This window comes from Takifugu flavidus, chromosome 12, assembly GCF_003711565.1.
Source record: "Takifugu flavidus isolate HTHZ2018 chromosome 12, ASM371156v2, whole genome shotgun sequence".
NCBI lineage: Eukaryota > Metazoa > Chordata > Actinopteri > Tetraodontiformes > Tetraodontidae > Takifugu > Takifugu flavidus.
The window spans coordinates 2,288,531-2,299,984 of record NC_079531.1 but is presented as its reverse complement, the minus strand read 5'-3'; the positions used below and the strand labels follow the sequence as shown (position 1 = coordinate 2,299,984).

General features: G+C 48.0%; 1 protein-coding gene and 1 long non-coding RNA gene across 2 annotated transcripts; one reads left to right on the top strand and one right to left on the bottom strand.

The window, feature by feature from the left end:
• Positions 1 to 1,206: 1,206 nt before the first annotated feature.
• On the bottom strand, positions 1,207 to 9,227 carry galnt17 (polypeptide N-acetylgalactosaminyltransferase 17). Its single transcript, XM_057048926.1, has 12 exons — positions 9,019 to 9,227; positions 8,589 to 8,909; positions 7,656 to 7,839; positions 6,324 to 6,490; positions 4,347 to 4,521; positions 3,867 to 4,064; positions 3,678 to 3,795; positions 3,362 to 3,547; positions 3,140 to 3,277; positions 2,968 to 3,063; positions 2,443 to 2,604; positions 1,207 to 2,352 (listed from the first exon to the last, which is right to left on the bottom strand). Exons 2-12 carry the CDS (start codon positions 8,824 to 8,826, stop codon positions 2,218 to 2,220), a joined length of 1,797 nt encoding a protein of 598 aa, XP_056904906.1. The 5' UTR covers positions 8,827 to 8,909; positions 9,019 to 9,227; the 3' UTR covers positions 1,207 to 2,217.
• LOC130534666 (uncharacterized) lies at positions 8,671 to 9,478 on the top strand. The gene is made up of 2 exons (XR_008952930.1): positions 8,671 to 8,972; positions 9,221 to 9,478. It is a non-coding gene; the product is annotated as an uncharacterized LOC130534666 (long non-coding RNA).
• Positions 9,479 to 11,454: the final 1,976 nt, after the last annotated feature.

Below are 11,454 nucleotides of genomic sequence, written 5' to 3'. Positions count from 1 at the left end.
TCTGCTTTGGTTTAAGTGAAGGATTCAGGTTTGCCTTTAGTTATGTTAATATACACCACTGATTTTCCATTATGTATTGTTTCTTATATCAAATGGGATCTTTTACTAACTCACTGCATAAAACCCTCACATTTGCAAATAGAAATTGTGATTGATATCATATGTCCCATATGGTTTTATTTAAATGAGCCGTACTTCAATCTTTTTACCCTTCTTTTATACTGTGCTGTAAGAGTAAAGGTGTGTTGTTAATGCATGAATATCTTACCATTTTACACAGATCCAAATGCAAATTGAGATGATGGATCTGCTGCAGGCTCAGACTCCAGCGTCTAAACTCGTCCTTCATGTCATTGTTCTCCCTCACCTCTCAACTGTGAGACACCACAACTTTAAACTAAATCCTTTTTCCCCTTTTTTTAACAAACCTTTTCTTCATTGACCATTTTTAATTCACTGTCCTTTAGAATACCTGTGCATTTGAGACCTAATTTGTTGACTTTCACCGTGCTTAAATTTGACATTTAGGAGGACAAACCTAACGAAACGTGTCTGCAGATTCCTTTCACGGCCAGAATGGATGAGTAGGTTTGTGAATTAGTCTGATCATCATTCAGTGTTGTTATTAGCATGCAGGCTCTGCCCTCCAGAGTCACACCACCCTCTCTGGCTCTGTGCTGAGAACTGGTCCTTGTGCTCCCAGCATGCTCCTCCTTTTACATTTACATTTCCCCCCACAGCCGAGTGAGAGTCTGAATTCAGCATGTGCCTCAAGGACACCACTCACAGGGTGCGTGACTGTTGCATGATTCAATTCATAACTTTGCATTTGTAGAACAGCATCACTAATGTGGAGCCATCTGCCATTGATGCCCCTTAAAATAAAGGGTGTGATTAAACTGTTCATAAGACAGGTTGGTGTTGGTTGCACCAGATGCCCCCCAGCAGGCAACTGAACAGGAAAAACTCTTTTCATGTGATCCTTTTGGAGCAGATGTAAAGGATAGGTGGAGGTGTAATGTGTTGGCCGAAGTCTTGTGAATTTCTCCTGTGAAAATATTAATGGATGTTTAGTGATTTCTACATTTTGAGCCTCTGATTTGACTGTATTTTCACGCTGATGCTAATGACTTTAGCCTTTAACCAACCCAAACGTATAGTGTGCATAACTGAATAATAAATGCAATTCCACCCTCAAAACAGAAATGCAAAAAGAAGTAAACCAATTCTTTATTGGAAGACAATATTGCAAGCAAAAAATCCATTTGATAACACTGATTTGAATTAATGACATCGCACATCTCAAGACGATAACATCGACAGCTCTGAGGCCCACATTTACACAACCATCCATGATTCCGCTTAACCTCCTCGCCGACCCTGCAGTTGTTTATTTGCATCCAAAGCAACAGTGATTCGGGCTGCAGCCTGCTGGTTTTGGCATCTGCATCGGAGCTATGGCACTCAGTTATGGGTCACAGACCCATAAACGGGCTCAGCCCAACGTTTCCCCCTCTGCTCACACCTATAGTCATGCTACAAGTTGCACTAAACATGGCAACTGAAGACATTAAATACAAAATAACAGAAAAACTAAATCATAAATCTGATTTCCCCCTGCTGGAACCGGGATTTCGGATAACTTGCAATAAAACGCGCAGAAAAATCGGGGTGGGGGCTCTGCTGCACTAAAGATTAGAAACTATTAATATCAGTTTCCTTCCTTCTAACATATTTACAGGGATCAGGTGTCTTTGAAGAAAATAAGTCACTTTTGGACACAAATGTTTAAACCACTGAAGTGATCTACAGTGGTGTTTGGATCAGTGCATTTTCCCTTCATTCATATCAAATGCTGCAGAAACAGGATCGTAGAAACCTTTTTTCTCCCTTCAGAAGAGGACATGTCAGACAGACAACATTTGGCTGATGACATCTAGACACAGCATAGAAATGTTGCACATATAGAAATCAGGGCGATGTCACATCCAAAAATGTAAAGAAAACGGCCCTCGTGCTTCACTTGCATCATGTCCAATGTTCAGTTGTTGGAGGACAAAAATCCTGAACAAAATGTGTTTTGCTGAGACCCTAAACAGCTCAGATCTTCTTGACCCCATCTTGGTCCTGAGAGGGAAAAGGGCCGCTGCCTCGGTACTCCCGAGGTCGCATCCCAGCTCTTCGCTCTCACTGGTGCCTGGAAAATAGTCCCGCTGATTACTGCTTCATCGTGTTCTTGATGATCCACCGTTGGCCAGTGCAGGGCTGCAGGATCAGCAGGTGGCCAAAGTAAACGTTAGCGGGCACCACCTCCAGACATCTTCCCGTGGCCTGATTTACGATGGATTCGTTCTGCGGGGGGGGGGGCGACACATGTGGCGCTCACATTATCAATCAGTTCACGGACAGTAAACAACGATTTGGGTGCTTGGATATTCTCACTTGAGAGAAATGCCACGTCATCTGCTTGGCGTTGGTCACCCTGTCACAGTTGATGAGCTGAGGGAAGCTGCTGAGCTGGTCGTCGACCACGCAGCGAGTGTCCTCCCCCGTGCTTCCCAGAGGACCCAAGAAGAGCTGTCCCTCTTTGGTGTAACGTCCCAGCTGCGGCAAATCACAAAAACTCCGATAGATACCGGCTCTGAGATGAGCACATTTTCCTAAAGCTAGCATTGGATTAACGCAAACACCTATACATTAAAGCAATATGAGGTTCAATTTTCCCTGAAGCCCCCGGTAACGCTGTGGGCAGTTCAAGAATCGCCCCGAGTGGACTGACGGGCTGAGGAGGTGACACTGCCCAACGGAGGGCTTCAACACAACGAGTGCAGCACAGACAGGACAACAGCCTCCTCAGAGGAGTCTGTCCAGCCTGCACAGCTGCACATCCCAGAGCTGCTGAAGAAAAGAAGGAGTTGTGTGTGCTCATGGAAGAGAGTGATGCATCTTTCTTTTTTAAATCTCTACCTGGGGTCCCCATCCGTGGCAGGGGTGCAGGGTGGCCGTGTGGTTCTCTTTTATCCCCTGATCCATACACAGGTGGCTCACTTTAGAGTTACGGATCTGAAATAAAAACGCATATTCTTTAAAAAAGAGATTCGATTTGTTTGGATTGTTCCTGTTTTGGATGCTGGCTCACCTCGCCGTAGAACAAGGTGTTGTTGTACCTCCTCATCTCTGGATAAACGTTCTCCAGGTACCACTCAAAGCTTTTACACTGCAGACTCTTCCTCAGCGCGACCCTCTGGGAGATGTCGCCGTAATCAATGCCGTGGTTCTGCCAGAGCAGGGTTAAAGCCAAAACTTAATCCAGAACATTTTGGGTCTAGATCTAATGAATAAAAGCGAGAAGCCCTCTCACCTCCATGGGGATGTTCCAGGCCAGGTAGACGTTGGACCTGTATTCATCCATCCAGACCTCAGCCACGCGGAGAGCGTTACGGCGCGTGTGGTAAGCGATGTTGCTGTGGTAGGGCTTCTTGACCCGCGCGATGTGAGCCACCCTGGAACATGGCAGCACCTCCATGCTGCCTCCACAGAGCCACACCTGCAGGAGTCAGTGTTAAAAGAAGAGGGAGATCAGATAAACTCCACAAAATGGGTTTTTTTCTCACATTTTGTGCAGTGTGTAGCCATGCAGATGGGAAGGAAATGAGAGGAAACGTGGTGACACACACCCTAATGCCAAGCTCGATGTTCTCCCCTCCGTACACGTCCATGCCCGAGTCCAGCAGGCCCAGTTCGCCAAAGTAATCCCGGTTGGCCACGAAGGAGCAGCCAATCATGGCAGGAGTCCTGGCATGAGAAAAACAATAAAAATCTTTTTTTCCCTATTTCTACCTGAGCGATGAACAAACGGGTCATGCCTGATGGGAGCAGACGCGTCTCCCTCGTCCCACCACTGCTTGGGCGGGTTGATGTACATGCACCACAGCTCCCAGTTGTAGCCGTGGCCGGAGTTCTCGTAGCGCTCCACCTCAAACGTGTCGTGCTTGATGTTGTCAATGGAGGGAAGAATAATCCTCTTGTAGTCCTCTTTTATTCTGGCCAGGACCGGCTCGGCCCTGTCAACACACACACACACACACACACACACTTGTAAACCTTTCAAAGTCCACTCTTTCATCACCCATCAGACAGATTCGCTCCACTTGTAGCTGCTTTATTATGGATTCTGTTTGATGCAGCTCTGGAGGCGGCTGGGCTGTTTATTCCCATTGAACTGGGTTTCTGTGCACAGGGAGCTGGAAAACTAACAGGAGGGATAAAAGGTGGCAGCAGGATGAGGCAAGGCATGATTGTATGGTGATTTATTAGCGTCCACTGGTTGTAACTGTTTGGCTCACCAGGACGGCGTGAACTCGACGTGGGCGTCGAAGAATCCCGTCACCTCAGCGGACGCGACCTTCCAGCCCTCGATTCTGGCTCGGATCAGTCCCTCCCTCTTCTGGTTCCTGACGATCTTCACCAGGCCGGGGTAGCGCTTGTTCACGTACTCCTCCAGTGGCCCCTTCAGCTGCTCTGTGGGGTCAGAATTCATCTAAACCAAATGATCCACGTGCACAACGGCAGCTGCTTCAAGGTCTTCAGACATTCACGAAGGGGCCAAGTCAATTTTTTTAAAAATTACTCATCAGCAGCTTTTTCTTTTCTTCTGTAACTTTCAACCACGCACTGCAAAATTAATTCATTTATCTAACAAGTTCGGAAATAATGTCTGCTCCTCTGATTAACTTTGCATGAGCTTTAAGAAACAGTCAGCCTGGAACCATCTATGAAAGACGTGAGGAAAGAATTGACGATTTCTTTATCAACACATAAAATGTATTCTATTACAGGCAGATGGGAGCGTTCTAATATTAAATTTGCATGCATATCTCTATGTTTGAGGATGAACAAATCGTGATAGAAAAAAACATGAGAAGTGCTGAAAAACTCGTGTGAATTAATATCTACATCCATTAAAAGAGCTTGTCAGCATTGGCATTAGTTTCACTGTGTTCCACTTTATTTTCGGGATTTTGTCAGGCATCAATGTAGCTCCTCGCTCATCATGCTGATTCCCCATTTCAGCAGCCTCACCAACAACATTCAGCCTCCAGTTTTGGAGATTTAGTCCTGCACATCAGGTCCTGGTCCAAGCATCAGACTACCTGCATTTGTTGTGCACGGCATCATTATGGTGCAGTGGGTGTGAGCCAGAAAACCAGAGGAATCAAACACGACATTAAAAATAAATTGCATACAAGCGGCCCAAAAAATCATTTAGTAAAGCTTTGAATTCTCACAAACGCTGCATGACATCATTCACTCACTCACTCACTCTCTCTCTCACACACACATGGGTGTGCATGCTGCATGACGGTGGAGCCAGAGGACCGGATGTGGCTGTAAATTTGTTTTCCTGCCTCGTCCTCTGCAATCTCAGGGTGAGAGTGGTGCTCTTGGGCAACCAGCACACAGGGGAAAAGGACAAAAGATTTACAAGGTTCACCTTTGAGTCTTTCACCCTTTAGATCAGTAAAACTGCTCATTCTGGTAACAGAGGACGATTCTGTGAGGGTCCAAAAAGCCAAAGAAGCGCTGTCGGTTACAAAACGTGAAAGTCTGTCAAGACTAAATAGAGTGGGAAATGAGTGTATGTGAAATATTGAACAAATCAGCAGTTTCATGAGATGTGCTACAGTTAGAGGCTATAGAACAAATCCCATTTATCCTATAAGGACTTGCTCTCGTGTGACTGTTCTCTCTGCCTGCTGCGTGGTCTCATTTGTACGACAGTCTCCCCGTCTCTCATCTGCTGTCTCACTTTCTTTATTAGCCAGGTTATTTCCATTCCTCATCCTCTCCTCCTCCCTCACACGTCCATCCTTCCATGACTTTCGCACCTTTTGTTTCATCTGCTCTTCCACCGCAGGCTCCCCTCCTCCTCGCGCTCCAGACTTTCTTATCCTTTCCCACCTCTCTGCTCATCTCTCTTGTTGCCCTTCATTTCCCCAAGCCCAGCTTGGCAGCCCTGTCTAATAAATACGAGCGAGGCATCCCTCCTGTGACACCCAATTGTGGTGCCCCACCCCCCACCCCCCTCCTCTATTGGCCTGCCTGTCGTGCAAAACTTCCAGACCATCAGTCACCTCAGCAAATGTTGGTGCTAGAATGCAACGACCGTGACTGTCGCGGAGGCGCTCATCACCTTGTCAGGATGGCAACACCGTAGCAAGAGTTTAATTCATCTGTCCTACATGCATAAAATGTCTCTAAATCTCCACAGCAACACGCTGCTGCCTCTCCCCAAAGAGACTTCAGGAAATAACTTTACTGACCGTCGTCGCTGTTGTCGTCCACCAGGATGATTTCTTTGAGCAGGTGTGCCGGAGTGTGATTGACAGCTGAGTGGACTGAGCGCAGTATCACGGACAGAGCCTCGTTGACGAAGATGAAGATGAGGGAGATCTGCGGCAGGTCTCGCGGATAGCCGACCTTCCTGCACCTGCCGAGCAACGGAAGCACAGCACACGTTAAAACCCAATACAACCTTAATGTGTCGTGGTGACAGAAGAAGGCCTGAAGGATGTTCTTAATCACTCAGAGGGCGTTTTTAATTACCGGTACTGCTTAATTTGAAGAGCTCAGGGGAAATCCTGCAGGTTTGTTTGTAAGTGGGAACACATCCGGTTCCTGTTTTTCCTATGTGGTTCATCTACAATAATGGAGGCAAATACTGCGACTCTTTCTTGTTTCAAAATTAATAAATCAGCAGAGAAACGGTGAAGGAGCCAAACCACACTGTCACCGAGAACGTGTGCACGTATCACGAATGAAGAACAGGAGGAGGCGGGATGGTGCAAATCAGTGCGGGAGGAGTGTGAAGCAGAGGGACGAGAACAGCGTGAAGGATAACAAGCGTGATGGTGTGAACTTGTTATGTTACAGCTCCAGAGAATGTTCTGGCTGTGAGAGTCAGCTCGTCCCCTCACGGTGCTGCAGGTCCTCATTGGCTGCAAAGCCACGCTAACGCGGCTGTGTCGATTTTCACAATGTGCATCTGGAGAGTAAATGTTCTAAGAAAGCAGACTTAAACGTCAGACAAACACTCACAGTATTAGATTTTTTTTTTCCAAATACATTTCTCTTGCTTTCATCTGCTCGCCGCCACCTCGGCAGACTGGTGGCAACAGACAAAGAGTGGAGACTGAAGCTGCCGCTAAGCCTGGAGATACCACGCCCCAACACGCTTCACACCTCACTTTCATCCCGCCAACAAAAACGAGCCCTCCAGTAACAAATGAGTGCGCTGGGTTGTGACACACACACACGTAGATGTGGCAGCAATGTGGCGAGAGATCTCTTTAATAGCCGATTGTAAAATGGAGAGATGTTCCATCCTTAACAGCAGACTTGTGCAGACCGACACACGTATGTGAGGGCATAATGTGTTGGTGATGCAGCAAGGTGCATTACCTGCATGTGGCGTGCACGTTTTCTTTTACATGTGCATTGGAAAGGCAGAGGTCAGATGGACGCGGAGCACCAGAGAGGAAGCAACACATGTTTACAGCAAGAAACAGACTCATGCTGCCATTCATGGCACCAACAACGTGCTCAAGGCTTTAGCGAGGTGTTCTGGGTCTCTAATCATCAGCTGATGTACGCACTTGCCGGGCCGGTGGTCTGGTATGGTCCGGTCCAGAGAGATTCTGTCACTGAGGTACGCGTTGTAGCCGTACTTCTCTCTCAGGTATTTAGCGTCGCTCTCCTCAGCCGGTGACAGAGTGGCAGGAAGACCGCCTTTACCTCGACCCCCGAAGCCCTCGATCAGACCCAGCGATTTGGACAGACCTGCGTGAGACAAACAAGATCACATGTCAAGAAAAAGCACAAATAACTTTGCATCAGTGGCAAACCTAATGACAGGGGACTTCAGTAACGAAGGTCAAAATGAATCTCCGGGGATTCACCTTTTAAAATCAGGGTTAAGAACAGCTTCTCTGTGCGACTGCATTTTAGTGGCCGGCAGTCTGACTAAATGGTCCACAAATCCATGATCACTCTTTAGCTTTGAGATTACACATTTAAATGGCACCTTATTGCACCACATACGTCATTAGGTCTCCCACCAGATCATTTCCTTGAAAGTGTATGTTAAATGTGGAGACCTGCATCTTTCTGTGTTCGTCTGCACATCTATCTCACTTTAAACAGTTGCTTTTTATCCAAGGTAGTTTTCTCTGTCAACTGGACTGGGTTTCTTCTCTTGAAGACGTTTCGCCTTCTATCCAGAAGGCTTCTTCAGTCGCTGGGGAGACAGCTTGAATATATAGCCCCTGTGGACCATCTGCATGCTAATGATCTGGGTGGTCACCTGAGAGTCGTTAGGAGGGTCGTTGGTCGGGTCATTAGCATGCAAATGGTCCACAGGGGCTATATATTTTCAAGCTCTCTCCCCAGCGATTTCAGAACTGAAGAAGCCTTCTGGATAGAAGGAGAAACGTCTTCAAGAGAAGAAACCCAGTCCAGTTGACAGAGAAAACTACCTTGGATACAATGACCCGGATGACTGAGAATTTACACAGACAATTGCTTTTTACCATTCAGCTGCCTGTACACTACATCCTCCAGGGAGCTGAGCCTCTTCAGCAGCACATCATGGCTCATGCTGGGTCCCTGCGCCGTTCCGTTGCTTCGGGGCCTCCTGCCGTCAGCCGCAGCCTCCGCGCCGCCTTGGAAGGTGCGTGTGTTGCACTTGGCCCAGAAAGTCATGAATCCAGCGACGGCGAGCACGTTCAGCACCACTAAAACTCTCCATCTTCTGAACACAAAAGCCATTTAAAAAGTCCGGGTTCTGGATGCCAGCAGGGGTGTTGGGACGGGAGAGGCTCCGGAGAAAGTGTCACGGATTCAGGGTTTGCCTGGGATGGGGACAGGATCAGTTCAAGTTAATGAACACGCGCCGGGGATCAGCACTGCATAAGGTACTATCATTTAAAGCAGATCTCGTCACACATGCTGCTCGTTTACCTTTCGGTACCGGGTTATTTTAGGTGGAATCCTCCTGGGTGAGGAAAATTGGGGCACCTGGCCATCAGCGCACATCCGTGACACCCTCAGCGCTAAAACCCGGCGTTTAATTCATGCAGAAGATATCGCACATAATTCAGATATAAAGAAGCAGTGTGGAAAAGATCATCCGACTCTTCTTCCCCCCCTCTGCGTCTAATAGAAAGCAGCAGTGGCTGAACGCGCGTCCGAAAATCCCCGCAGATGCACCGGGAGACGCATCCCCGAGTGTCCGGCCAAGCCTTCAGCACCTGAGACGTTGCTCATGCATCATCCTCCGCCCTCCAACAGTCCCAATCTGAGGCGGCGGCGGCTCTGGCGGTGCATCCTCCTCCTCCGTGGATCCGGGGACGCAGCAGAAGCAGAGAAATGCCCGCCGGCTCCGTCACATTTCCTCCCAATTTAGTGAGCGCATTCCAAAGCCTTCCTGTTATTCTGCACGCCCTTCTGGTTTGTTGCGCCCGTTATTTCCTCTGATTGTCCAGCCCACACAGCTCAACGGAGGCGCCGTGAAAAACGTGGAATGGATCCGGCGGCGCTTTATCCTACGGAGTACCCTATGTCTATTTATTTATTTATTTATTTGGGTGGGGGTGGTTAGGGTGGGTAAGCGCCTGGGGGGGTTCTTTTACTTTTGTGTGCTTCTCTTGAACGGCTGTAATGTAGAATTGTTCATTTATATATTATCCAATTAAATCCATGGATGAGTTGTGACAGGGAAGAACAAAACATGTTTACATAGGAAATTATTGCTAGAAAAGTGAGCAAAGGCCTTATCTTGGACGTGGTGAAAGAAACTGATGTACAAGTGCACCCAAATGAGTGATGTGCGGAAAAGAGTTTGGGTTTGTTTTTTAACCAACACCCTGATTATAATCCAAAGTGATGAAGTTCGGGAACCATCCAGAGGACGGCGCTGTTTGCCAAGAACATGTAATCTTTCATTTCACAGCACGTATAATATACGTCCCTCTGCAGAAATGGGTCACCCAGCCAACCCAGATGAATCAAAGAGCTCAGGAACTCAGCAGTTTAGCTGTGACACATGCCAACTGTGATCTGCCAGCAAGCCGGCAGGACCGGCAGCATCTGAGAACGTGTGCGACAGAGAGAGGAGTGTGGCAGGCAGATGTATGGGGAGATCAAAAACAGCTCCGGATTGCGTGAGAAGACTTGAGAATCGGGAACATCAAGGGGAGGAGAGCGGCGGGGAGACATGCACGAGAAGGTAGACAGAGATGCAAAAAGGAGAGAGGATAAAAGGCGGGAGGAGAGCCTCAGCAATGGGGAGGAATCGAAATTCAAAGGGAAGAGAGACCCAAAAGCAGCAGCGAGAGGCACGCTGAGAAGCAGGAGAGAACAAAAGAGAGGAAAAGAGGCGAGAGAGATTGTGTGACAGCAGCAGGTAACAGAGAGGCGTAAGAGTAGATTTGAATTGATATTTGTTGAAGAAGTGAACATGATAGTCCAAAGCACTCTTTTCAGGCACTCGGGTTCCTGCGGAGGAGCTGGTCAGGTGACAGGCGGTCTGTGTGTGACACGGCCAAGTCACCAAGGTCCTGAGAAACGTGAATATCCTGATGCTCCTGATTACGAGGGAGCAGCAGTACAAAGTTGTACAAACCTCAGACTAAAGCAGCCGTAGTGGCAGAAATATGACGAGCAGGAGGAGAAGCAGGAGGCTCCATTAGGGTATGCAGGGTAGCAGGGACGAGGAGGCAGAGGGGTGGCGGTGGGCCGGCATGGACGCGAGGCCTTTCACAAGGATCTTGTGAGTAGTTTGGCGAGTCCTGAACAGCACGTGTGAAAGTCTGGCATGAGCGATAAAGGGAATTAGCTCTGCACAAGTTAATACTATTGTCCACAGTACTTGATGAGCCAGGCCGGAGTGTGTGAAGTTAATCACTGCACCGTGGGGAAGGGGGGGGGGGGGGGGGCAATGTGATCCCAGCTCTGCATCTGTCTATCCCCAAAGCTTGTTGCAGCGATGCAATGCTGCACTCACGGCAGCGTCTGTGGCTCCAGCCAGCTGACGAAAAGACCAAATGACCTTCAGAGTGGCTCCAGCGGGGGATCAGAGGAGCACATGGCAGTGGGGTGACATTATCTCGCCAGGCTCATTGGGAGGTTGAGCTGGGGGGGGTGACGCCGCCAGGCGTTTGATTAGAGGCTGCAAGGTCGCCATGCTTTTCATCAAATTTTTAACATTTCATCTGAGGGTTGGTTCATTTTCTGGTTTGTTCTGGTGCGAGTTTGCAGCGCTGCCAGGTTTCCTCCCACCAGCCCCTGCAAACAAACTGGTTTTTGATAGTTGGAAATCAAATAATGTCCATCTGTTCATTTTTTTTAACGGTTGTGATGCATAAATCTTCAGAGTGGTTGACAGAACTGTGACTT